Source organism: Hemicordylus capensis, chromosome 9 (genome assembly GCF_027244095.1).
Source record: "Hemicordylus capensis ecotype Gifberg chromosome 9, rHemCap1.1.pri, whole genome shotgun sequence".
Classification (NCBI taxonomy): Eukaryota; Metazoa; Chordata; class Lepidosauria; order Squamata; family Cordylidae; genus Hemicordylus; species Hemicordylus capensis.
Window position 1 is genome coordinate 6,132,265 of NC_069665.1, and position 27,992 is coordinate 6,160,256.

The 27,992-nt window shown below is 46.2% G+C and overlaps 1 protein-coding gene across 3 annotated transcripts; it reads right to left on the reverse strand.

The window, feature by feature from the left end:
• Nucleotides 1-8: 8 nt before the first annotated feature.
• On the reverse strand, nt 9-27,992 carry BBS2 (Bardet-Biedl syndrome 2). Of its 3 annotated transcripts, none has more exons than XM_053270942.1 (17): nt 27,616-27,991; nt 26,583-26,810; nt 25,635-25,760; nt 23,551-23,613; nt 22,367-22,444; nt 18,415-18,519; nt 17,841-17,927; nt 16,942-17,077; nt 16,013-16,152; nt 14,557-14,704; nt 12,909-13,080; nt 10,326-10,455; nt 7,440-7,571; nt 6,773-6,910; nt 6,311-6,423; nt 5,390-5,538; nt 9-537 (listed from the first exon to the last, which is right to left on the reverse strand). In XM_053270942.1, the coding sequence occupies exons 1-17, from the start codon at nt 27,730-27,732 to the stop codon at nt 431-433; spliced, it is 2,169 nt and encodes a 722-aa protein (XP_053126917.1). In that variant the 5' UTR covers nt 27,733-27,991; the 3' UTR covers nt 9-430. The 3 variants fall into 3 exon arrangements, with proteins under 3 accessions (XP_053126917.1, XP_053126918.1, XP_053126919.1); XM_053270943.1 differs by lacking the exon at nt 27,616-27,991 and adding an exon at nt 27,424-27,575; XM_053270944.1 differs by lacking the exon at nt 22,367-22,444 and having other exon boundaries at nt 27,616-27,992.

Here is a 27,992-nt window from a genome sequence, read left to right on the forward strand (position 1 = left end):
CAAGGAGGTAGTTGCAGTCTGTTTTATTCAGATGTGTAATTGCTGTACAATACAATTGATTCCATAAATAAACTTTATATGGCTACATAAAATGAGGCGATATTCCACATCTGTTTCAGTGTGGGGGGTTTTGGGTGGGAGTTCTATACGTTGTGTCTCTTACCTAAACTGAGCTTAATAAATATTCCTCCTGCTTATCCCCGCAGTAGATATCAGATCATACTAACCAGCAGTCATGGTGGTTTCCCTACACACGAGCACACACCACGTGCCTATCCTACTGCACTGAGCTTCAGTCGGCGGGGGGGGGGGGGGGGCACTGGATAGACAGTACAAAAGCTGCCCCCTCGCCATTCATACAGCTTCTTGCCAAGCTGACAGCCAGCTGCAAAGAGAATGTCCCTGCTTTCTGCTCCAGCATTTTCTTTTATCAAGAAGCAGCTGTTCCCACACGCATTATTCTGAACAGCATGTTTATGTTGTTGGTCTTAATGGCATCTCGGCAGGCAGTGATCACCTGCATCTTCGGCTTACCAACTAGGGAGAAAGAGAAAAAAGGGTTAAACTAATTTAACTGTTTCTTTCTAAGCACTCAGTATATATCTTGTGGCTATGGCACTTTCATAGGGAGCTGCTTCAAAATCTGGTGCAATATAAATAATCATGAAAACAAAGTTTATATATCATGTTTCTATATTACCTAAGAACAGCCCTGCTGGATTGGGCCCAAGAAGGCCCATCTAGTCCAGCATCCTGTTTCACACAGTGGCCCACCAGATGCCGCTGGAAGCCTACAGCAGGAGTTGAGGGCATGCCCTCTCCTGCTGTTACTGCCCTGCAACTGGTACTCAGAGGCATCCTGCCTTGGAGGCTGGAGGTGGCCCTCCGACAGGTAGCCACTGATAGACCTCCATGAAGTTATCCAAGCCCCTCTTAAAGCCACCCAGGTTGTCGGCTGTCACCTGCCTGACTTGCATCCCTAGGTGGTGCACATAAATTAATACAATGAATATAAAAACAGGATAAAATGATTAACACAAGGTTACACTATAAAACCAATTAAAATTTGTTAAAAGCCTGAAAAAACAGGGGCATCCTAACGATCTTTTTAAAACAGCCAGAGATGGAGAAACTCTGATTTTAACAGGAAGTGCATTCCAGAGCCCTGGGAATGCACTGGTGTTAACGTCATGGTAAAGGGAGGTGGCGGGGTGTGTGTGTGCACCAACTGGATTAGGGTGCTCTGCATCTGCTATTTCCCAGAAGTTGCTATTGGTGCAAATAAGAGATTCCCTTCTGGGGAAGTTCTTATAGTAAGTTGCAGGCACACAGTCCCAACTGCTTCTCATTTTGTTTTTAAAGCAAAGCAGAAGGATGGAATTAATATATCTAGCTTTGTCCAAAGTTTTCAATGAGAAAGATACTGCATCCAGAGACCAAGAATTTATTTTATCCGGTTTCCCAGCTTCAACAGTGTTCAGTATAAATGGTTGCAAGAGATGTGTTTCAGAGCAAAGCAAGAATTAAGTTTGCACCCCAAACAAAGTCATGGGATTGCCTCCGTGGAAAGATGCCTGCCTTCACCATTTCCCTGCTCGTGCACTCAGAATTCGTAAGCAAAATCGGATCTCCCTCTGTTGCCAACTGGACCCCTGAGGAGGAGGGGTGGGGGCTGCAGTGCAGGCAGCCATATGCCAGCAACCCCTGCATTAAAAATACTAAAAAAACCCATCTGGGATCCTGCCAGAGGACCACTGGTAACGTTGCAGAAGGAAGAGGGCAATGGCTGGGGTCTGCATGCAACAGAAACACAAAGCCCTGGGTGCAGACATGGAGAACCACCACAATTTCACTCTACAGAAGTAGGGAGAGAGAAAACAGGAGCACACTCCTTTTCTCTGGAGGAAAAACAAGCCCTCTGAAAGTAGTTGCAAGCAGTAGATTAAAAGGGCTACAAATGAATCACTGACACTTACCTGAAGGGTCATTCTCCTCAGAAGTATGGGTTGTATCCGTTGCATATTATGGGTTGCTTCGACCCCCTGCAATTGATTGACAGGGCCAATCACAGAGGTTTGCCTGTAACTAGGAGGGAGGAGCAACCCCCTCAACTTCAGTATGTGGCCAGCTCTCTAATGTTCCGTTGCCAGAAAAACAAGAACAAACAGACTTTGAACAAAGTATGTAACATTCATGAGGATAAGGGGGGAAATCCCAAGGAATATTTCCAAGTACCAACACAACGCCCTCCAGAGAGAACAGTCTGCCCCAGAATGGAACGCTGCCAATAGACCAAAGGACAGAAGAGAAAACAGACCAGGCGAAAATGGGCGGGGCGGATACAACCCATACTTCTGAGGAGAATGACCCTTCAAGTAAGTGTCAACGATTCATTCGCCCGAGAAGAGGGTTGTATCCGCTGCATATAATGGGACCGACCAGAGCCCCTGCAGACAGAACTCGGGCAGGAGTTAAAACATCTGGTCCCTAGGCAGAAGCCAGGACCCTCCTGCCAAACGCAGCATCGGCTGAAGCCTAGTTCTGTAACTTGTAATGCTTCACTAAGGTAAATAATGAGGCCCAAGTGGCAGCCCGGCAAATGTCTACCAACGGAGCCAGAGTGGAAAGTGCGGGCAAGGTAGTGGCACTTCTGGTCGAATGAGCTGTGAAGCCCCCCAGAGGGGATATACTGGCAGAAGTGTGAGCCAATTGGAAGCACTGGCAGGTCCACCGAATCAGGTGGATGTGGAGACCCTAAACAGGATGTGGAACAATCCCTAAAGGAAATGAACAGGGATTCAGAAACCCTAAAGGAACCAGTATGCCTGAAGTAAATTTCTAGAGCTCTGTGCACATCCAAGGCATGCCACAACTTTTCCATAGGCGAAGACGGGTTAGGACAAGAAGACGGCAGCATCAGTTCCTGGACTCTGTGAAAAGAGTTAGGGTCTTAAGCACCAGGTTTAGATCCCAAGTGGGAAACCTATGAACTGCAGGCAGTTTTAGGATAGCCGCCCCCTCAGGAACCTTTGGATATGTGGGTGCCCCGACAGAGAAGGCACACCCTGCACATCTAAAACCAAGGCAATGGCAAAGACCTGGCGATGAAGGGTGTTGGGCCGAAGCCCTTCATCGAGGCCCTTCTGCAAAAACCCCAAGACCTGAACTATCGAAGCTGATCATGGTATGACTCCTTGCGTGGCACACCATTGAGAAAATGCCTTCTAGGTTGACTTGTAGATCTTAACTGTGGAAGGACACCGGGAGGCTATGATGGTACTCTGAACCAACAAAATACCCGCAGGCCACTAAAGAATCCCGCTTAATCTCCAAGCAAAGCGATTGAGCCATTCTGGCTCCGAATGGAAGATGGGTCCCTGCCTGAGAAGGTGACTGGAACCCCCAGGGCCACTGGAGCTTCGACGGACAGGTCTGAAAACTAGGGCCGGCGCAGCCAGTGTGGAGCTACTAAAATTACCTCTGTCCCCTCTCGATGTATGTGCCGCACAGTCTGTGGAATTACTGCCGGGGGGAGCATATGTCGGGCCCAAGGCGCTGTCAAGGCACCCACTCCCTCAGCTCAGAGAGTTAGGTACCTGGACAGGAACTGAGGCAGTCTGACATTTGCCGGAGTAGCGAAAAGGTCCACAATGGGCCAGCTGAACCTCTGGACAATCTGTTGAAACACTTGATCACTCAGTGACCACTCTGCCTGATCTATTTGAGAGCGGCTTAAGCAGTCCGCCACTGTATTTAACACTCTGCTTACGTGGTCTGCCTCTAGGGACAGGAGATTGGCCTCGGCCCAGGCCAGAAGACTTCTCAGGAGCCCAGGACCTCGTGCCTCCCCCAGGCTTCTCTGGACTGACACCTGATCAAAAGATTGTCTAAATAAAAGGTAGACATGGACACCCTTGGTCCTCAAGTGCCACCATGATCTTGGTAAACACTCGTGGCACAGTTAAGAGACCCAAGGGGAGTGCTCAATACTGGGAATGGGAGTTGTATGCAAAGTGGAGGAAGTGTCTGTCCTGGACATGAATGGGGACGTGGAGATACGCCTCCTTGAGGTCCACCGATGTCAAGAAGTCCCCCGCTAGATGGCCATCAGAATCAAATGGAGGGTCTCCATGCAGAATCCCTTCTTTCTCAGGAACTGGCTGACGAATTTGAGGTCTCAGATGGCCCTCCATTCCCCATTCTTTTTTGGAACTAGGAATAAGATGGAGTAAACTCCCTACCCCTTCTCCTCCAATGGGACAGGTTTGATGGCCTGTATCTGAATCAGATGTCGAACGGCTTCCAACACCAGGGCATGCTTGGACCCCTTGTGGGACTGAGATGACAGGAAATGGTCTAGGGGCTGGAAAGAAAACTCCAGGGAGTCTCTCTGGGACATGGTCTGGTGAATCCAGTTGTCCATGCACGTCTTTTTCTAAATTCGTGCAAATGCCTGCAATCTGCCTGGTTTCCCCTGACTAGCACTAAGACATGCAGGGACAGCGAAGTGGGGAGGCAGAAAAACAAACAGAGCTCAGAACCACTCCTCAAGGTCAGGATTTACAACGGAGCAACAATTTTGGCACCTGTTGGAGTGAAACAGGGCGAAATATTGAGGTTGAGGGGGTTGCTCCTCAAAGTTACAGGCAAAGCTTTGTGATTGGCCCTGTCTCTGAGCAGGAGATCAAAGTAACCCATAATATTCAGTGGATACAACCCTCTTCTGAGGGAGAACTTGAACTTTTCACCTCCAGAAGACATGCACATTTTTGACTGCTAAATGTCATCCAGCTAGAATGATTAATCCATATTTTCCATAAATAGAGGATTTCTGGTACCCTAAACATCTCCAGCAGCAGTGTTTGATGGCATGTTCCACCTGAGAGTGAGGTGGGGCAGATTTCCCTACAATTAAACTACTGATAACCTAAACTGATAATCTCCCAAGAATAAAAGAAATGCCGCTCCAGCCTGCCTTCCAGTCCACAGGTGACCAGCTACTCCCCCTTTACTTTCTAACAGCCTTTCAGATATTTGAAACCACCATCACGTACTTCCCTCATCGTTTCTCTAAGAGCAACCTCTCACATTGCTTTTGAAAGCCTTGGGAAGCACACTTGTGTCTGAAGAGTTCTGGAAACTGAACTCAAGGACGACGCATCATGGGGAAAGAAATAATGCAGTGTCAACATCTGGGAGCAGTTCTGGCAGGTGGGTATCTCCCCAAATAAGACATGGGTATCTGTTCTCATGGGTCCTTACCCACAAAATGTGCAGCTGTGCTTTGAGAAGCAGTCCTCAGCTAAGAACACCCACTAACTTGTGCATGACCTTCCCCAAAAGCAGGGCAATACCCAATAGCAATAAGATGGTCCTGCCCATCACGTACCTCGCAGGTGTCCTGCTCTTTGAATAGCCTGGTTTATTGCCTTGAGGTTATTTAGAAGCTCCGTATGATTGGTGCAGCGAATTTTGTACTCAGACAATAAATCCCTGTTGAGGTCATACAGTTCCATGTATCGTTTCTTCGTATTTTTCCTGTGGGGATAAACAGAGACAAGAATGAGCGTGTAAATCAAGGGCAGAGAAACCAAGTTCTGGTCAGAGCCAGTCCCACCGTTAAACTGTGGCTAACGCATGGCCTTCCTCGAGTGCATCAAAAGGGGCAGTGAACCTGACTGTTGTATTTACCCCCACTAAGGCAACCCTTTATTCACAGGTCGTGACACTGGGACATCATTTGCATTGGGAGGGGAGACTCAAGAGCTGTTCTCACAATCCTCATTAGGGTAGGAGACGCATCTTGCCCTAGTTTGGGAGCTGAGCAAAATTTTTAGTTTAGAAAAAAGTTTAGGATGACTTTTTAATGCCTTGTATGACAGTCTGACAGGTTTTTAATTGGGACTGCTTTAATTGATTCATTTTTATTCTGCCCCCCCCTTTATTGTTGTGAGCCTCTTTGAGCTGGAGGGACAGGATATAAGTATTTTAAATAAATATAAATACATTGTACACAGCAATTGTCATTACTTTCACAAACATCCTTGTATAAAGGTGAAAAGCTTGCTTTTAAATAAATAAATGAATGAATGAAAAGTGAGAATTGACAGGGATTCAATTCTAATATAGCAGGGGGGTGGTGGTGTCAGAAAGCACTTGGCATTTCCCCCCAGCTGAGATGCATCCTAGAGCCAGACCCGGAGCTGCATCTGAGCTAAGCAAAACAAAAACACCTGGTCACAGGTACGTGTATACACACACACACACACACACACACACACACACACAAAGCAAGACAAAGGCAACTTGCATGTCTCCCATGAGGCGAGAATCCTCTGCTTGAACCAGCATGCTACGGATCAAGTTGGAGTTGTCAGCCATATTAGCTGTGAGTTTCTGGCACACAGAGTGAGAGTCGTCCACCTAGGAAGGAAGAGGGAGCACACACGGAGGACACACTCACACACCAAGATCAGATGCCCGGCTTTTCACCAGTTACAGAGAGGAGGAAGAAGGAGGGGTCTTTGGAGACTGGACTATTTGCCCCCTACACTGTCCACAACCCGTGGGGAAGCTCCACTGAGCCACTCATCCAAAATGAGCACTGACCCCCTTGGGCAGTGATATACTCACTATTTTTCCAGCGGGGCCCACTTTGGCAACACTTCAACGCAAGAGCTATTTCCCACTGCACTGGCCTAGCATCTCCAAGATAGGGCTGAGAAAGATTCCTGCCTGCAACCTTGGAGAAGCTCTTCAGTGCCTCACTCACCTTGATCAGGGCCTTGCGCAGCTCTTCAAAATAAGCGGGGAAATCTGCTTCAACCTGCAAGTCTTCAATGGCCAAGAAGGAGGCCATGGACTGGATGATGTCACCAGCCAGGTCAATGTCTTCAGTGCTAACCAAGACCTAACAGACCAGAAAAAGGTCAAAAGGCATGTCAGGTTTGCCTCCTCCAAATCCTTTAAGTCATCATGCCAACAGAAGCAAAGGGTCCAGCAAATGACGCGTTTTGGGTGGTATAGAAAAGTAAGTAATAGATAGACAGACAGACAGACAGGGAGCACCCAATGCCATTTTTTAAGTTAAGTGTGCAGCAAAACTATTTAGGGGAAGGATACAAGTTATAAACAAACATTTTAAAGTTAAAAGGGTCAGTAAACGCCCTTTTCACTAAAGGGGACCAGGCAACAGAATTTCCATTAGGAGTGGATCAAACAGATTAGTCTCAGGAGAGATCCCATTACATCTGGCTGTCTGGTGCAGGGCTTCTAATTCATCGCTTAAGAATCAGTGCAACAGCAGCAAGGGACGGGACCTGTACTGCAGATTAAGAAGCAGCCCTAAAGCCCTGCCTGACTGCACGAACCTGTTCTCTTCCATCACCTCTTCCATCTCTGTCTGCTTACATACCAGTACCACCAGCACATCACATTACCTCACCACTAGGCCTAATTTTGATGCACAGCTGCCCCGCGTCACGCAGGGAGGTGAAGCAGACTTGAAAGGACGCGCTCTGGATCTCCACGTCCTCTGGTAACAGGAAACTTTGATTCAGCCACATGATGACCTTGAAACATAAAATCCACAGCATGACCCTCTAGGAAGATCTCAAGAGCTCTTACAACATGTATGTAAGGGTATAAATTGTGGGAAAGGAATAGACTCAACTGAATGTATATACCTGCACAGACCTTCATGACTCGGAGCATGGAAGCTCCATCAAATACGTCTGGGTAAGAACAACAGGAGAGAGAAACAAAACCAAAATCATTGCATGAGTTTACTCTAGAGCACCTGGGCAAGCGGAACACAGGAATGGGGTTTTTCTAGGTCAGATGACCAGACTTCCAGAGAGGCAGGTCATAGTAGTGATGAGAAACTTCAACAGCCCTGACATCTGTGTAACTTAACTGTGCTAAGACTAAGAGAAAGATGAGAGCAGACTTCAAATATCTGAAGGGCTGTCACGTAGGAAGGCGAGCGGAATTGTTCTCCCTTTCTCCTGAGGGCAGGACTAGAACCAGTGGATTGAAATCACAAGGAAGCAGATTCAGGCTAAAAAGCAGGAGGAATTTCCTAACTGTTAAGAGCTGTTGGACAGTGGAACTGTCTGCCTCATGGGCGCTTTCCAGATTACACGGTAATACAGTCGTAGTTTACTTCAGCTTGGCAGAATCATATTGAAATCATAAATAAAGGATGTAGCACAAAGCTGCCAGCAGAGGGAGCAGTCTTCTCTAGCTTGCAAGAACCATCCTAAAACGGGAAAATACAGCTAATTTTTTACCACATTTGTGATGGATTGGTGTGTGGAAATTTCCTTTCCTGATTCAGGTCAATCAATGAATAAACTGGCTGAACCGTTTTTAGCCAGCTTAGCAGCCTTCTCAGTCCACTAGCTCAGAAATGACTCCTATCAGTGATTAGTAATTTCCGCAGCGTGCTTGGAGAAGATGCCTACAAACATTTAAAAATCCTTAACTTTCAAAACCCAGAAAGCTAAGAAAAAGATTCTGGTAAACCCAGAAGTTCTGGTAGGTTACTGCTACCACCAGATCTCTCCTACAGGCTACTCTGAAGGGGCATTGGAGTGATCAAAGATCCCCATTCGCCTTTTTTAATAAGCATATAAATCCAATTATTCTCCCAAGTGTCTGCCTGCACATGGAGTTAATTATTAATTTGGCCAAGTTCTCATTGAGATGTGTTTGACACCAGAGAAACCCCGCTTATGGCCCCCGCTTTCTCTTGCTGGTTTAATAGCCAACCCTTGGAGGTTTGTAAAAAGTAAGGAACGGGGGGTGGGGGGAGACTTTTTATTAAAATTACTACAGACTAGTTCCGTCTGAGGCTTTTAACCTTTTTAAAGTAAAGTGTGCCATTGAGTCGGTGTTGACTCCTGGTGACTACAAAACCCTGTGGTTGTCTTTGGTAGAATACAGGAGGGGGTTACCATTGCCTCCTCGCTCGCAGTCTGAGATGATGCCTTTTAACATGTTCCTATATCGCTGCTGCCCTATATAGGTGTTTCCCATAGTATGGGAATTATGAGTTACAAGAATGCTTCAATACGTCTTGCTGATTCTAAGGAAGCAAACCTTGAAATCTTAGTTGCAAAGAACAGATATTTAGGAAAATGCAAAGTACACATTCAAAGAAATTTAAATATCTGACATGAAGTCTGACTAAACACTCTTTTCCTATGCTAAATTCCCAAAGCCCAAGCCCTGGCTTCCTGTCCTTGAACTCACCAAACTCCTGATGAGAATCAAGCCTCCTGCAATCCTGTCTTACAAGGATCTACAGCCATCCTGCTGCAGCAAACTCCATTGACTCCTCCATGCTCCCAGCACGGACTTCCGGCAAGTCCGCACTCTCTGCCAAGACTTTCTTGTTCCCAGAATTCCCCCTGCAGCTCTCAGGTCCTACCTACCTGGTGGACTGATTGGATGAGCCCTGGAAGTCACCAGCCTATCAGTCAAGATAGGAGTTCACTTCCTATTAACCCTATAGAAGGAGGGAAGGCTGGTCACTACAACGTTGTAGGACCTGTAATGCAGCAATAACACCCGAAAGAAGGCATCAGAAATGTGAACGGCACCTTGCTGACAGCACAGGGACAGCGATGTCAATAAACAAGCAATACGGAAGTACACTTAACAGACAATTAGTGATACTGTTGTGTCCAATCTGGAAAGTGCCAGGAAGTGGTGGGCTCTCCTTACAGCCATTTGTCTGTAAAGGGGTGATGCAACAGTTTCCTGCACTGATCTAGAAGGGGCTGTTCTAGAAGACCTCCAAGGTTCCTTCCAACTCTAGAATTCCAATTCTAAGAAAAGTGGAGATCTTTCTCAGTCCTGCTACTGAAGTGGAGATGGGGGGTATTCAGGTTGGGAATTTCTGCGTGCAAGAGATATACTCTGTCACTGAGCTATGGGTCCTTCTCAACCCAGAAGACACTCAAAGAGACATACAAAGCTAGTGGACATCAATCTTATGAATAGTTCATAAGAAACATTTTTTTAAAAAAATTACAATATAAGTCCCATGGACTTTCAGATCAAAGAACTCCTGCCAAAGATAGTATGCACTGGATTTGGTTGCTTCAATGACATCCATGAAACTAGCTGGGTGACTCTGGGCCAGTCACTTCTCTCTCAGCCTAACCTACTTCACAGGGTTGTTGTGAAAGAGAAACTTAAGTCTGTAGTACACCGCTCTGGGCTCCTTGGAGGAAGAGCGGGATATAAATGTAAAATAATAATAGTAATCATCATCATCCTCCAAGATGGGGAAAGAGTAAAAAAGCAACAAAACTTACCCTTTGTGCCCTTTCACTGATTGTGAATTTTACAAAGCTCAAGGGCTCCGGAGCAGAGTCTGGACTACTCAGGGTATACATTGAGAATCGAGGGAGTTGTCTTGTCAGCTCAAAGACATGGAACTGCATGCTGAAGGGAGACCCAAAAGAACAACCAGTGACAACTCTTGCCTTTGGGCAAATAGGGTGCATTGAACCATTTTGTTTTATGCTGCCAAGATCTCTGCAGCAGAATGCTCTGAAATCCCCATTCTGACAGACACTAGCATAACACAGAGGTTTCCAACCTTGGGTCCCCAGATAATGTTAGACTACAACTCCACACAAAAAGAAAGCCGTATTTTGTGCAAGATTTAGTCACGCACATACAGGTGAAACTCGAAAAATTAGAATATCGTGCAAAAGTTCATTAATTTCAGTAATGCAAATTAAAAGGTGAAACTGATATATGAGATAGACACATTACATGCAAAGCGAGATAAGTCAAGCCTTAATTTGTTGTAATTGTGATGATCATGGCGTACAGCTCATGAGAACCCCAAATCCACAATCCCAGAAAATTAGAATATTGTGAAAAGGTTCAACAGTCTAGGCTCCAGGTGTCCCACTCCAATCAGCTAATCAATCCATAACACCTGCAAAGGGTTCCTGAGCCTTTAAATGGTCTCTCAGTCTGGTTCATTAGGAATCACAATCATGGGAAAGACTGCTGACTTGACAGTTGTGCAGAAAACCATCATCGACACCCTCCATAAGGAGGGAAAGCCTCAAAAGGTAATTGCAAAAGAAGTTGGATGTTCCCAAAGTGCTGTATCAAAGCACATTAATAGGAAGTTATGTGGAAGGGGAAAGTGTGGAAGAAAAAGGTGCACAAGCAGCAGGGATGACTGCAGCCTGGAGAGGATTGTCAGGAAAAGGCCATTCAAAAGTGTTGGGGACTTTCACAAGGAGTGGACTGAGGCTGGAGTTAGTGCATCAAGAGCCACCACACACAGACGGATCCTGGACATGGGCTTCAAATGTCGTATTCCTCTTGTCAAGCCGCTCCTGAACAACAAACAACGTCAGAAGCGTCTTACCTGGGCTCAAGAAAAAAAGAACTGGTCTGTTGCTCAGTGGTCCAAAGTCCTCTTTTCTGATGAGAGCAACTTTTGCATCTCATTTGGAAACCAAGGACCCAGAGTCTGAAGGAAGAATGGAGAGGCACACAATGCAAGATGCTTGAAGTCCAGTGTGAAGTTTCCACAGTCTGTGTTGATTTGGGGAGCCATGTCATCTGCTGGTGTTGGTCCACTGTGCTTCATTAAGTCCAGGGTCAACGCAGCCGTCTATCAGGAGATTTTGGAGCACTTCATGCTTCCTTCCACAGACGAGCTGTATGGGGATGCTGACTTCATTTTCCAGCAGGACTTGGCACCTGCCCACACAGCCAAAAGTACCAAAACCTGGTTCAATGACCATGGGATTACTGTGCTTGATTGGCCAGCAAACTCGCCTGACCTGAACCCCATAGAGAATCTATGGGGCATTGCCAAGAGAAGGATGAGAGACATGAGACCAAACAATGCAGAAGAGCTGAAGGCCGCTAATGAAGCATCCTGGTCTTCCATAACACCTCAGCAGTGCCACAGGCTGATAGCATCCATGCCACGCCGCATTGAGGCAGTAATTGCTGCAAAAGGGGCCCAAACCAAGTACTGAATACATATGCATGCTTATACTTTTCAGAGGTCCGATATTGTTCTATTTACAATCCTTGTTTTATTGGTTCCATGTAATATTCTAATTTTCTGGGATTGTGGATTTGGGGTTCTCATGAGCTGTACGCCATGATCATCACAATTATAACAAATTAAGGCTTGACTTATCTCGCTTTGCATGTAATGCGTCTATCTCATATATCAGTTTCACCTTTTAATTTGCATTACTGAAATTAATGGACTTTTGCACGATATTCTAATTTTTCGAGTTTCACCTGTATGTGAACAGGCCACCTCCAGCCCCATAGGCAAGATGCCACTGAATCCCAGTTGCAGGGGAGCAACAGCAGGAGAGAGGGCATGTCCTCAGCTCCTGCCTGTGAGCTTCCCAATGGCATCTGGTGGGCCACTGTGTGAGACAGGATGCTGGACTAGATGGGCCTGATCCAGCAGGGCTGTTCTTATGTAAACAGCTTCAACTTGCAGTTCTGAAGATTCAGGCTCTGTGTCTGTATTTGTTGAAAACATTTCAGTTTCCTTTAAAATATGTGGAACTGCTGAACTAAGAAAGCTAAAGCTGTGCTGTTATTTACAGCATCAAGGGACTCAGCAAGACCTTGAAATAAGCAAGTGCGATGGCTCCACAAAACACCGACACCTTCTAATCCCACCCAAATTAACCTGCTTAATCTAGTCTGTGTACTGTGAACTGTGTGCTGAGTGCAAGAGTGAATAAAGGGCATCCTATCAGGGTGCTTGTGATCAGGTGGCTCAGACAAGGGAGCCAAGCCAGACACTACTAGGGAAAACCACTCTTGTACCCAAGGCTGCTTACATGTTTCATCAGAGCAGCACATTTTCTATCTGCCAGCATCACCCTTACCTGTACTTGTAACCCACAAAGGCCTTGATATGCAGATCAACCGGGACATCTTTGGGAGGGGTGAGGGGAACCTTAATGCAGCCAGAGAGGTTCTGGAGACTAGGATGGACCACATGGCTTTCAGTTTCAAATATTCCTTCAGCAAAGATCAGGACTGCGCGAATGATGGTGTCTTCAAGGAAGGGAGGACAGACTTTACTAATCAGTGATTTTCAAAAGCAGGGAGAACAGTGAAGAGCAGTAGACAAACCAAGGGTTTTATAGCATAGGGGCCAATATACCTGATGTATATCGAGATGTCTGTATCAGGCAATATAGAAATAGGATAGACAAATAAATAAACAAACATACGTATTGGACTCATTGTGATCTAGCTGGACCCAATCAAGTCATAGTAACAGATGACAAAAAGAGCTTCAGCAGAAATGTCCTGCCACCCAGGGAAACAGACCCAACCATCCCTTTTTTCCAGCATCCCTCAACCCTGGGGCTCTGGTATGAAGTAACACAGTAACATCTAGGTGAGGAGGAAGACAGTAGGACTCAGATATTAGCTTTAACAGGACAGATTTTCACACATTATGTTCAACACTCGTACGAGTGTACAGTGCACACAGGTGCAAATCTGTACACAGGTACTGTCATCCACACATTATGCGGAACACAGGACAGGTACAGAAGTACACTTCCTCTCTGTAGCATGCATTTGAAGGGTCTGTACCCAGGTTCACTTTTAAAATGAATGCAGGTGCAGTCACTCACAGAAACACACACGTGTGTGTACAGACATCTGTACACATGCACAGCATAACGTCTGAGTGGGGCTTCTTTCCAGGTGGGATTGACTACATCTAAGCCTCGCACAGCTGCCATTAGGGTAGGAAGAACACCCAGGCCAGGGCAGAAGAGTGCTCTCCCAGTCAGCAGTCATGTGCACCCAAACATCAAGGGAAGAGGCAGAGAGCGTGACTGCATAAGGGGGGTTGCATAAGTGGGGTGACTGCATAAGTGGGGTTGAATGAGCACACCCTACCCAGATCCCGTCCCCAGCATTTTCCCCAAGGTGGATGGAAAGCCGTCTGGCTCAGCTCCCACCTTGCACACAGTCCGACCCTGATGTGTGGGTGCACAGGGCCACCAGCTGAGAGCAGGGCACATCTTTCCAACCCTGGCTGGGCGCTGCTCCTACCCTCATGGCAGCAGGTTGTGTGCACAAGCCTAGTGTTTCACTTGAGGGGGCCAGAGGGAAAGCTAAGTAACAGCCCTCGCTTTGGAACTCCAACCAAGTTTTTTATTCAGAAACTTCCCTCATCTTGCACTTGAGGAGCTCACAACAATTAAAATCTCAGCAACACAACTGGATAGGGATTTGGGGAGAAATGTTGCCCAGATTCATTTCTTCAGGTCTGAAAGTTGATATGTCAATGATATCTAACTTCCATCACCTTCACAGTATTTATCCAGCTGTACCAGATCGATCCTGAAGATGCTTTGCTAATAAGGCAGATGATATGCATATATTGTGGACATGCTGTACTACACACACACACACACACACAGCGCTGTTGGAACCAAGTAATCTACCTATCTACTGCTAAAAGACTGCTTTATAGGAGAACAAATGTTTTCACTGCTAAACCTCTCTCACCGTTGGATGTTGAGATGCACAGCTCAACATGAGCAGATTGACTGTCCGAGCCCAGATTCACTGAGAGCGAAGTTTGGAGCTGGGTGTTTGCTGGAATCACCCCCCTTGGCCCGTCCATCTCATTCACTTGAGTGTTCAGTTCGACTTGCTGTAAAACAGGATTCCAGCTCAGCCATCACAAACGCTGGATGACTGGTGTCTGCGATTTCAAAAGTGCTCAAACAAAATCCATCTAAAATGGGATCATCATCTCAGGAAAGGTCTCTAATTGTACGGCCTCTGTTAGTGTTCATGAATGTTTTAATGAGGCTTCTGCTTCACTGAGGTGTGTAACTTGGATGCCTAGTCTCACTGCCTTATGAAGTTTCCTAAAGGAGCTCTTAGGACCGGTGAACTCAGGTACTCTCCAAGCTGCTGATTCAGGGCTACTGTTCTAGATTAGCAAAGGTCAATCAGGTAACATTAATCAGCCCCAAATCTAGCATGCAGAACCTTGGGCTCCGCTACCACGTGACAACAGGACATAATTTTAAATACAGGGAGTCCCCAACGTACAGACGGGCTGCGTTCTAAAAGTTCATTTGTAAGCTGAATGTTCATAATTTGAAACACATATAGTTCCTATGAGGGACGACTCATTTGCATGTATGGGTTGGTGTTTAAGTTGGGGACTTCCTTAATTTAATATGTTATGGAGCTTTGTTTGTAAGTATGGGTCATTTGTAAGTCAGGTGTTTGTAATTAAGAACTCAAATAAAGATCTTTGAAAGAGCAGGAACTCCTCTTTTAAGCTACAGCTTTTTTGAGGGGGGGGGGACTGCTCAGCTACACTAAATCTAAGATTTCTCCCTTGTTTTCTATGGGCAGCATTAATCTCCCCCACCCCCAGATGGTATTCAAAGTTAATGCAAAATCTATTAACTATCTATTAAAAGTCACAGCTGCCCAGGAGTCAGAACTCATGCAATCTGGCATGGGGTTCTATAAAACTTTGGGGGTGGGGATCGGACTCTGGAAGATGGTAGTTTTCAGGAAATTAGCATCACTCCCTCTGTTGTTGGTTACTGTTCAATAAATGAATGAATGAATTGACTCAGATTGGACAATATAGGATGTGCTTGTTTTCTTCCACTGAAATGCCATATACTCCCAACTGAACTCTGGAGTTGGAAGATCTTGGTATACCTCCCAGATCAGTCAAGGGTTCAATAGGTGGCCCTGGACTACGTTTTGCCTCCCAGCCTCAGCTCTCCAGGTACTGAATGGGAACAATGACTAAGTACCATAAGAGGCGGACTACCTTAGTCGGCTACTACACTCTAAGGTTCAAATGTATTTACAGGCCAGTTCTCTTCTCAGACCCTTCATTTTACCCAACTGCATCTTTTGGAGTCACTCCTGACTCTGGTCTAAGATCAGCGCTAGAAGCTGTCCTCTCACTCACAGAAATAACTACCTTTGAGTTTTCTTCGTAGTTTCTTAACTCCAGCAGCAGATTTTGTTTCTTTTGACTAAGCTCTCGAATCAAGTCCTGCTCCACACTGGTATCCATTAGGTTCCCCTTCATTTCTTGGCTTCCTGGTAGGTAGCCTCGTACTGCATGAAAGGAAAGCAGAGAAGGTTGCTGAGCCTGCGACAAGGTTCTCGTAAGAGAAAGGCCATCATTGCACAGAGAATACCTTTTTTAAAAAATTGGAAGAAAGTGAGGAAAACCAAATGCTAGGTTCACAAAAGTCAATATGCCAGTCTAATCAGCACAGAGAAAAACTCTCATCTTTCAAAATGGACCAGAATGAAAAGTTCAAGCCAACAACCAGACATCCCCAGCTCCCCGTTTCCATCCCAGCTACACCTGCCAACATCGGTAATCTTAGATTTGGTCTAAGGTGGAGGAGGTCAGTGCCTGCGCCAACCAACTAGGACTGCTCCTCCCAAATCACTTCCCAGTCCTCCACTGGGATTTTTGCTGCCTGTATAACTGATTTTCAGGAGCGTGCACAGTTGCTGAGTTTTAGCTGGAAGCTCCTCCAAGATATTTGAAACCACGAGAACCAGCTGTTAGGCTTGATTATCCCAAACTTGGCAGCTGATCTTCATGAAGAGGGTGTGCCTGCCCAAAACACATTGCGTTTTCTTCTGAACATCCATTCTGGAATCCCAGAAGAAAGAGGCAGAACTACTTTAAAAAAATAATAATAATGAAACAGCTAAGTTTTGCAAAATCCAGAGTGGATTTAGTGTTCCGTCATCTGAAGATCTGCCAGCCACCTTGAACTTGGAAAGTGACTTTTGACATACTACAACATCCTCTCTGGTTGCTCTAGGAGCAACAGAACACCTTCAACTAAAGTATCTGAATATGGAAAGGGTTTTCGATACTCTTACCTTCACCATCAACAGAGCAACAGATTAACTGGGTATTACCATCCATTCGGTAATCTCCCTGCACTATTCCCGCAATTGAGGAAGAAAAATTATCTTTGAAGATGACCTCCCCAGTTCGGTCACTGCGTGCATCAATCTGTAATACAGAACATTCCCCAAGACAACAGGGAAAGAAAAGAAAAACACATCAAGTCACTCATTAAGTACGCATGGCCAGAAATCCATACAACTGCAAGTCACAACCCTCTAACAAAGAGTCTGGGAATCCAAGTACCAATTTATTTTTTAAAAAGAGTTCCTACTTCTCATAGTTGCAATTTTTTTTTAACTGGAAACTGCCTACTAAGCAATTAAAACCCCCAAGGCCAGACAAGGTTCCTTGTCATCCAAGAGTTCCTTCAGCACAAGCTGCTGTCCCTTCCCAAGGGCCCATTCTACAAGCACATTTTAACAAGCTTCCCTTCACAGTCTATAATGAAAAGTTACCATTTCTGAAATGAAAAAGGTATCCAAGCTAAACAGGTCGATGCAAATTTGCCTAACATGCACAACTAATTCTGGCTACAGTAGCTGGTTTACCTCGCTGCAGAATACTAAGCAAGAGCAGCATTACAAGTCCGAGCAGCAATACCTTTGTATGGCCCTTCAGACTAAGGCAGGGTTCTCAAACTTGGGTCCCCAGATGTTGTGGGATTACAACTCTCATCTTCCCCTGCCACAATGACCAAAGGCCATTGTAGCAGGGGATGGTGGGAGTTGTAGTCCAACAGCATCTGCAGACCCAAGTTTGAGGACTCCTGGACTAAGGACTAAGGAGCAACACCTAGCTGGAAGAGGGAAGAACGATATCAATCACAAACAGAGATCTATTTCAATGCCACCTCTTGCTCTACACTCACCTTCCCGTTAGACCAGCCAGTGATCAGCTCACATACCCCGTCAGAGTTGAGATCAAATGCATGTATGCTCATTGCCTGGTTTTTAGACTGAGGAAAAACAATTTACAATGAGCAGATTAGAAAAGCAATATCTTTGATTCATTCTCTGTGAGCTACACAAGTCATTTGCAACTGCTGTGGGGTTTTTTAAATGGGTAATGGGTGCAGCAGAGCAGCCAAGAGGCTGAGCTGTGAACCACGAAGTACAAATCTCAGTTTTGCCATGAACTCACCAGGTGCCCCTGGGAAAGTCACCCCCTCTCAGCTTCCTCTGCAACAGGGGAGGAATAGTACCGGCCTGTCCCACATGGTCACAGAACCAGGGCACGCATAGGGTGTATCGTTCACACGACTACAGGGCGGTCATTTATACTCCATGGCATGTAGCATATCCCTATGTGTTCCTAATCCTACCATCACATTTACATCGCAAGTCTGAGATCCTCAACTGCTAGCCTAGTTAACATTTATCAGAACTGGATGCTCCAGTCTCCCACACTGTCCTGCCCTTTCCCTGCTCCCTTATCATACTCACTTTAATTCTCCAGTAGCGAACCATCCTGTCATAAACGCCCACTGTGCCATTAGAAAGGGCATAGCCAAATCGGCTGCTGCACATTGGGCTTAGTGCGGTGACCGTCTGGAAAACAGAGAGAAGACTTTCAGGAAGGGCAACTACTAGAGCACACAGTCAAAAGCAACAGAAACCAAATGTTTCCCATCAAGTTAAATGCCTTCAACTACACAGGCCAGATATTAGCAGCATTCACGCCAACGTAAAGAGGCTAGCTATCAAGACAACATTTGATGTACCGATGCCAAATAACACATTAAAAAGGGATCCTGTTAATGTTCTACACAAAGGTTTCTCAAACTTGCATCCCCAGATGTTGTTGGATTATAAGTCCTATCATCCCCAGCTGTAGTGACTTGGTCATTGTGGCAGGGCATGATGGGAACTGTAGTCTAACATAATCTGGAGATCCAGGTTTGAGAATCCCCTGCTCTATGCAAGTGAGCTAGATTTTTACTCTGTATTTAAATTGTGGGCAAATGATTGTACTAGTGTTCACATGTTTTTGAAAGATGATGTGTATTTGATAAGAGTCAGTAAACACAGCTCCCCTCCTCCAATCGGCAAACCACCACAAGGGCAGTGACTACAGGACTTGCCAGAAAGGGGTTGAGGAACACTGAGGCATGGATCTTTCTCCAAGAACAGCACAGATGCCACTTCTGGCAGCTAAGACGTCCTTAGCTGTCTTCCTTAGGAGAATGGCACATATCTATCTACATGACCTTTGAACAGACATTTTAGATGTGCAAGTGAGTACTCCAAGCAGCAACCAAGAGCAGGCAAGTGTCCCACTATGCAGCCAGCACTGGTAAAGCTGCACTCATGAAAAAAGCATGGTGGGATTTCCCACCCCCACCCAAATAACTTATTTTGCTCAAACAAGGCCTCAAGCAAAGCAACTATCGTTGGGTTTGAAGGATTAAGCATCAAGGGAGCCTGTTGAGGCAGGAATTACACTCATAGTAATACTACTACTATTATAATTAATAATAAATCTTACACAGCAGAACCAAATGGTTCTCAGCAAAGCAGAAATTCTCCCACAGTATAACCCTCTAGTTTAAGGCCAAGATGCTTGCAACACACAAACAAATTTGATTCAGCTGCCACATGTACGTGCAAAGTGGTCAGGCAAGTAAACAGCCACTCAGCTGGTATTTTGTGGCAAATTAAAAAAGGCTTCACAGCAAAGAAACTTTTGAAAATTTGTGCCCCTGCCCTGAGCCACAACTGACTAGCCACAGCTGACTGAGCCACAACTGACTAGCAGAAGTACATATGGGCAGGAAGATTGATCATTTTTGGGGTACATTTGTGACATTTGTGGGCTTCTCAGCAAGGTGGACACAAATCTTTTTTTTCTGGCTGAGACCCAGAGTGGTTCTTGCTTTTAAAGTAGGTATTGTAGAAAAATGCCACTCACAACATAATCTAACCCCAGAATCCAAAACAAAACTCAGTTTTATATCTTTATACAGAATAAAATTAAGGGGAATCTAACGATCATTCTTCTACACTTAGGTCGTATACAGTAAATGCTCGCCCACACAGAGAAATTAAGATACAACCAGAGAATTTTGAAAACATTGTCATTGTTGGGGGCAGCAGGTGCATTTGTAAGTAAACAGTGAAGCTTACAAGGATTTCTCATCCTGAGGCATGAGGACCTTGTAGATAAACAGCTGTAGGTGAATTCTAAGCACGCAGAGCTCTGGCTTGTCTTTGCAGCCTTCTGCAAATCACCAGGGGCCAGTGTAGGCAAGGATGCCCACAGCAAGGATCCTGACAAGCACTGTTCCCTCTAAGGTGTGCGCAAAAGAACTCACAAGTTTGTGTGCGTGTCTGCTCAATTCATTTTAGATCCCACTCAGGTTGAATCAGAAAGGCCCCATTCTGAATGCACATGTGCACACACACATATTGCCACCCAGAACAGAATTCATTCCACACAGAGATGACAAGAATGCCCACAGCTTGACAAACACACCTTTCCCATAGCAGTCCTCAGAGCAGTACAGGAAACAGTTTTGCCGAACTTGTCTAAACAGGTTTGCCTACTTGCATAGGTTTACGTCAGTATTATGTCAGCATAACCTCAATATTTTAAATTATGGCTTCTTCCATGCTACAAGACAGCACGACAACAGAAATCCTTGTCATTCTAGTGTGGCCAGTGCATGGGGTTTTCCCAACAGTCCCCCACCCCACCCCACCCCACCCCCATTGCCAGTTCTTGTCACCAACTATACAGCAGGCAGGAAACAAGACATGCTGTCTTGGAGCTGGGTACATTGTTGTATTGCAGTCCTAGTCACCATAGTAATGCTATTGCCTTGAGCTTCAATAGCTGCCTCTGTAAGTGGTTTAGCAACTAAGCCTTTTATCCAACATTCCCACAGCAAGCTTCTTCCCATCACACACCACAACCAATCTCCCCAATCAACCTGTAAAGCATGAACGCCAGATATGTATCCGTGGACACTCAAGGAGATCCACTGGGGAGCCGGACAGGCACAGCTGCACCTCTTTGGGTGTGACCCCAGATGTTTTTACCAGGGTTTAGCACTCTTACTGGCCCCCTGATACGGACCTGCTCTACAGTCCTTACATGTGTACAAAGAGGGTAAATGTGGCAGACACAGCAGCTTGGCCAAGTGCAGGCCAGGTCTAACGTATCCAGTCAGGCAGCCTTCAGGCATGTCACCAGGCCAAGGTTATTCTCCATGACCCCAACACTCACGCCTAATTAAGATCAAGTATGTTCTAAAGCCTGCCAAAACAAACAGTTCAGCCAATATTAAAAGACACTTCACTTGTTGTTCGACATCCTTTGAAAAGTTAAGAGCACTGCTGCGTTTCAGTTCTAAAAATCACAAGCAACTACGCTGGTTCCACAGAAAATCCAAATGCAGGGGGGTGTCTTTATAAGGACGTTAACACAGCACGAAGGAGTGGGCAAGTTCGAAGTGTGCTCTCCCCAGAACTGCCGTCCTGTCCGTCGAGAAAGATCTGCCCCCATGCCACCCCTTCCCTGCTGTTTGAAGTCTACCCTTTTTAGGTGCTGCTACTGAGTGGGCCTCACCAGAGTGGGACACATAATCAGCACTGCTACAACCCATGGCCGATCAACAGGGCCATCCCTAAGCAGGGACAGGGCCCAGGACGGATTGTGCAGGGCCCCAACCAGGCAAAGCAATGGCAGTGTGGAGATTCCTGCCTGGAGTCTCCCTATCCATCCATCTGTAGCAGCTGCACGTTGGCCCAGATGGGCCCCCACAGCATGCTGTGCTTGGCTGTGCACAGTGGTGGCTCTAGCTGGGCTGCATCCCTCTCTGGGGGGGGGCCGCATGTGTCAGGAGCACAATAGCTGTGGCAGAAGCTGTGTTCTGGGGATGGCAGCAGTGAGGACAGGGAGATCCCAGGCTGGAATCTCAGTGCCGCTGCTGGTGTGGGGCCAGAGATAACACAGGCACGGGTGATGGCCCCAAATTCCCCCCACCCCTCCCAAGGGGCAACAACGCCTATCAGCAGTTGGCATCCCCTCTTGCTCGCTCACCCCTGCACCAATCCACAAATATTCGTTTTTCAACACTTCTAGTCTGGATGGAGTAGAACAATGCCGATTCATGCTTGTGCTCCACAAATACATGCAAAGTGAGCTCAGTTATCAGACTGAGGGACAGAAGTAGAGAGACAGAGTAGGACTGAAGAGACACTCTCTACAGCAAAAACCTCAAATGAGCTGAGCAAGAAGATGTGATGCTCATCCATTTGAGGGCCCGGTTTTATTGGTCTTCTTATTATGTTGGCAAGCAACTTCACATGATTTCTTTGTTTTTCTTATCCAAACTGTATATTTATAATATATCAAATATCCACATAAAATATGGTTTGCAATTTTCCTCTTTACCTCAGTCTCCGACATTTCTGCCACAATTTCATCTTCTTTAAAAACTCTAATGTCAAAATCTTCAGATCCAACAAGAAGCTAAGTGGGGGGGGGGATGGTAGAGAACATTTAAGACACAAGATCACTTATCCACCAGCATTGGCTCTCTAGCGACCCAGCCCAGCCTTAGAAATCCAGGTCACAAAAATCAGACACAAGTCTTTCTAAAAACTTAATCACTTTTCTGTAAATTGAAGTGGGGCGGGGCACAGGACATCCCAAAGTAACCAGGCCCTCAGAGATGCAGTAAATAAATTTCTGCAGAATCTTCTTTACCCAGATCCTCAGATTCTACAATAATTATTAAGTATGGGCCACATCACCAAAGTACCCAATAGAAAAACAAGCAAACATAGTAACTCCATGCATGTAGATCTTAAATGAAATAGGTACCATCCCTTTGCCTAGAGACAGAGCAGTGGGGAGCTCTGCCCTCACATGCACGACTCCATCAAGTCTGTTTGCATTCCTAACTTAGAACAGGGTTAGGCAAATCACTGAGACTTGTAGTCTACTGCAATGCTACTCTGGGTGCCCCACAAACAAGTATTAAGTGGGGCGGTCTAGAATTCTGTGCTATTTCCTAAAGCAGAATTAAAAACACACACCACGCATATGCATCCTGCAACCACAGAAAGTAAACTCTGTAACTGGAATTAATTATATAACTTTCTGTATGCCTCCTTAATTTACATGAATTAGCAGATGGATTTCTTTTGCAGAACTTGATACTTTGGTTCCTTTTTTATTTGGCTTAGGCAGTCAAGTTGTTAAACCATTAACAAAGACATCCTGGAACCACCACCCCAAATATGGGCACTTCTAGGTTTCATACGGGATTTGGTTTGCAACCAGCTTAACTGGCAATTACTATTTCAAAGAAACCTCAGAGATTGCAGCTTTGTCAGGGTGCTGATCATGCTTTGTTAATGGTCAGCAGCTCACCCACAGAACTGCAACTCCCAGGGATCTTTTCAGGGACAGCCAACCCTCAGGGACATAGTTTCAGGAGGCAGAAGTAGCCTCAAATTGAAGGGGGGGATAGCCAAAAATCACTGTTCTCACGACAGAAAACCCTTGCATGTCAGTGTAGAGTTAGTCTAGATGTTGGCCAACATAAGCACATTCATGCAAATGAAACATACCTCTGTTTTCCCATCACCATCAAAGTCACACAACGCCAGTGCACGGACATTGTCCCCTGTGACCTATAATTTTAAAAAATAATAGCAACAGCAGTCATCCATATTTCTGCTTGGTTAGCCTCAAACATCTATGTTTTTAGATGCAACGACCCACACTAAAACTAACACCACATTTTAAATGGTGCTAAACCTTAAGTGGCGCAGCAGGGAAATGCTTGACTAACAAGCAGAAGGTTGCCGGTTCAAATCCCTGCTGGTACTATATGGGGCAGCAGCGATATAGGAAGATGCTGAAAGGCATCATCTCATACTACGCGGGAGGAGGCAATGGCAAACCCCTTCTGTAGTCTAACAAAGAAAACCACAGGGCTCTGTGGGTGCCAGGAGTCAAAATCGACTTGACAGCATACTTTACCTTTTTAAATACTTCACACGTAGCAACAAGATTATTGCAAATCCCTGGTTGACAACTAATTTTCAACACAGGCCACATTCTGGGCTGAGTGGAGACAAAGGAAAGCACCAAGAAACATATTAAGGAGAGGCACCCTTTGTTGATATTTTCACAGGGTGGGAGTTAAAAAGCCCTTGGATATCGTCTCCACAGGAGGAAGGAATCAAGTTGTATTATTTGGGTGGTGGTGTCCCTGGAATTGGAAGCTATTCTGGGGCCAGCTGAGAAGCACTGGGGCTGGATTGTGCACCTCAGTTGCCTGTCCCTCTTGTAAATTTTACAGATTATTGCTAAGCTCTGCAAACACCAAATAAGCATCTGTTATATTAAGCACCTCTCATGACAGCTTTTGGCGCTATTAATTGGTGGAGTCCTCAACTGGAAGCATGCTGCACTGGGACCAAGTTTTCCTTAGCAAAGCAAAGGAAGCCAACTCTAGAATGGGAACGTCAATCATGCAGTCTTCATGTCGGACGCCGACTGGTATCCATCCTCCTTTATCGTATGGACTGCCAAGAACTGAAACAAAACAAGCCCCTCCATGCACCCTACAGCAGGAGGTCTCAGACTTGGGTCCCCAGACATGGTTGGACTGCAACTCCCAATCCCATCACCCTCCAATCAAAGGCCATTATGGCTGGGGATAATGGGAGCTGCAGTCCAACAATATCTGAGGACTCAAATTTGAGAACCCCTGAACTACAGAATTTGGAAGCACATCTGTTGCGCTAGCCAACTCTTCAACTGTTTCAATATGACCCAAGAGTCCAGCTGGAGCTTGATTTAACCCTACCTCCTACCCACTTTCCAAAGATCTTGTGACATCACCAAAAGGAAAGTTGGAAAAGTCTCACCCAAGAGAGACTTGACTTGGATTCCTTGTTGCCATGCTCCCTCCTCTGTCCCATCCCCCAAGCCCTTGAAATGAACTCCCTGCAAGGTGCCCAACAGCTGCAAGGCCTGGAAGCAGCCAGCACAAGCTAACCAGCCTTGGTCTGTACAGGCTGGATGTCCCAGGAAGGGCAAGGCCAGAGCACCTTACTCAGCCAGGCTACCAACAGCTAAGCAAAAATGCAGGCAAGATAGTGAGCTATGCTGCCAATAGCCCTAACCCATAATAAGAATATAAGAACAGCCCTGCTGGATCAGGCCCAAGGCCCATCTAGACCAGCGTCCTGTTTCCCACAGTGACCCATCAGATGCCTCTGAGAAGCCCACCAGCAAGAGGTGAGGGCACACCCTTTCTCTTGCTGTTGTTCCTCTGCAACTGGGATTCAGAGGTATCTTGAAGGCTGGAGGTGGCCTATAGCCACCAGACTAGTAGCCACTGATAGACCTGTCCTCCATGAGCTTGTCTAAGCCCCTTTTAAAGCCAAGTTGGCTTTAATTTCACCGCAAACTTCAGAAAGAGCCAGAAGCACATGCAATACAATACAAAAAACCCCACCAAAAGGCTGCCTTGGAACCCAGCAAGGCCACTCCCGATTCTAGCACACTTGCTCAGCCACAAAATCCCTGTGTGATCTTGAGCACATTGCAATAATCCATCAGTAAACAGAAATAATCCTCACATCATTGTGTGGACAACAGATAAGATAAATAGCTTGATATATTTAAAGTATAGGCTCACCGTCCAGAAAAGGTCTTTCCCTTCATGATTAAAGCCCTGCAATGAACAGTTGCCACCAATAATAGCAAGAGGTGAGGAAATGTCTCCTAACGTTCCAAGAACTATCGCATTTGCTCCATCAGGAACCTAGAAAGAGACAAAGAGAAATTCTGACCAAATGTATATAAAATGCAGAGCAAACAGACCAGCCTGTTGGATAAACATGCCTAAATGTTGTCCTTCAGTTTCTGCAACAAAAGGATATATTTATAACTTTTTTCCAAAATCAACTTCAACAAGTAGTAAATAATTGCAAATTTCAATTGAAAACAGTAAAACATATATTGCATTTAAATGCACATGGTGAGAGCTGAATCCTTAGCTACTTTCAAGCCACATTGACTACAACGTTTCTCATCACAAAACTGCTCTGGGCTGATCTTGTGGTATGTGGAAACATTTACTCCTCTACTCTGGACCTGAAAGTTGCTCCCAGAAAAGTGTGGAGCTGCCACCCACAGCTAATGAGAGCCATTTCAGAGTGAAAATTGAGTCTGACAGCCTGATCTGTGACTCTGTTAATGCAAAGCATAGGAGTTTAAACTCTGACTTCACAGGACTGGGCCATTGATAGCTACTAACTCTTTTCAGGAAGCATGTCCACTGTTACTGGTCATCTTGGTGAGTTTATCCACTTCTAATTGTCTTCTGCAATGCACAGAATCTGCAGGGCGTATATTCTAAGATGTACTCTCAAGTTCACCAAAAGTGATGGTAAGACCTAACAGGTGTCTGCATGAGCTGTATATGCACTTTAGGGCATGCCTCCAAATCCTCTGCAATACGCAGCAATTCCACAGGAGAAATTTTGCAAAACACTGGTATATCCCCCCATTCTATGACTAAAGTAACTCAGACCTTCCAACGGTTTAGTGGAATGGGGGGAAAGAGTAAGAGAAATTAACTTACCCCTGCATAAAACAAGTCAGAATTGTTGTGTACATCATATGCCAGCAAACTGGTCTGGGTGCCAACCAGAAGGGAATCATAGCCAAGGTCAGGGTTCAGCACCCCCACAGTCAAGCTACTGACCGCCTCATTGATGTTCAGAAGAGCAATATCTGCATCTTGAGCACTAAGCATCAAACGGTTTGCATTCATGTGTTGGCCACGTGCATGAGGATTATGGATAAACACCTGAAAATATAAAACAAACTTAGTGAACATATTAAGAGCCAGCTAGCCACCAGTGCCAGCAATCTATAAAAATAGCAGGAGTTTTTTGCAAATAAAAATTCACATAAAAATCCTTCTAAGCTGCCAAACAAAGCACCTTCCAATGATGGAGGCAGAGAACCTGCAGGAAAGACAAAAAGCACACTATAGCTGAAGTGTGCTCTCAGCCTAACCTATCTCACTGGGTTGTTGAAAGGATTAACATAACTCTGGGCTCCTTAGAGAGCAGGTCCTGTGGTAGCAAGCATGAAAGGCCCCCTCTGCTGAGCAGGGTCCACCCTGGTTTGGTTTGCATTTGAATGGGAGCCTACATGTGTGAGCACTGTAAGGTATTCCCCTTAGGGATCATGGGGCCGCTCTGGGAACAGCATCTGCCTGCTTGCATGAATTCCCTCCCTGCCAGCATCTCCAAGAGAGGGCTGAGAGAGACTCCTGCCTGCAACCTTGGAGCAGCCGCTGCCGGTCTGGGTAGACAATACTGAGCGAGATGGACCAATGGTCTGACTCAGTATATGGCAGCTTCCTATGGAAGAAGAGCAGCCTACAAATGGTTGTTTGTTTTTAAGCAAGTGACCTTCATCTGCTGCCCATCTCTCAAGGGGCCGGCCGCCTTCTGCTTTGGGAGAGCCAAAGGCACTCTGCCCATGCTCAGAGGCTATCTCTTCTTGGCGTGTTTCGTTCCCGTGCGGAGAGGGAAGAGGCCGCCCCTCGACCCAAGCCGGCCTGGGCCCACCTCCACCTCCATCTCCCACCTCCTCCTACGCACCTTGCCGGCTTGCGTGGCGGCCGTCAGGCAGGGGTGGCTGCCGTCGTACTTGCCCAGCGCCACCATGCGGGGCAGGATCTTGTGGCTGAGCTTGAGGGTGAAGACGGGCACCAGCATGGCGGCTCCGGCGGGGCGGCCTGGCCGGGAGGGAGCGGAGCGGGAGGCGGAGGCCCAGGAGCCCGGCAGCAGCAGCCTCTCCCCTCCGTGGAGCCCCCGACCAGGCCCGAGCCGCGCCTCGCGTCACGGCACCTTCATAGCGGCCTTGGGAGCTCCGTTGCTATGGAAACAGCAGCAGGCCCGAGAGGAGCCCCGTTGCTATGGAAACAGGCCGGAGAGGAGAGGCCCGCTTCTGGCTCCTGCTGCTTGAAGGGGCGGGC

Excerpts from the sequence above, each read along its gene's own strand:
- BBS2 (XM_053270942.1), bottom strand. The coding sequence starts at position 27,732 with ATGCTGGTGCCCGTCTTCACCCTCAAGCTCAGCCACAAGATCCTGCCC. Across the intron at positions 25,761-26,582 it reads CTGACTTGTTTTATGCAGGG|GTTCCTGATGGAGCAAATGC; the intron begins GTAAGTTAATTT and ends GTCTCTTTCTAG. Across the intron at positions 14,705-16,012 it reads ACTACGAAGAAAACTCAAAG|CAAGTCGAACTGAACACTCA; the intron begins GTAGTTATTTCT and ends CCTGTTTTACAG.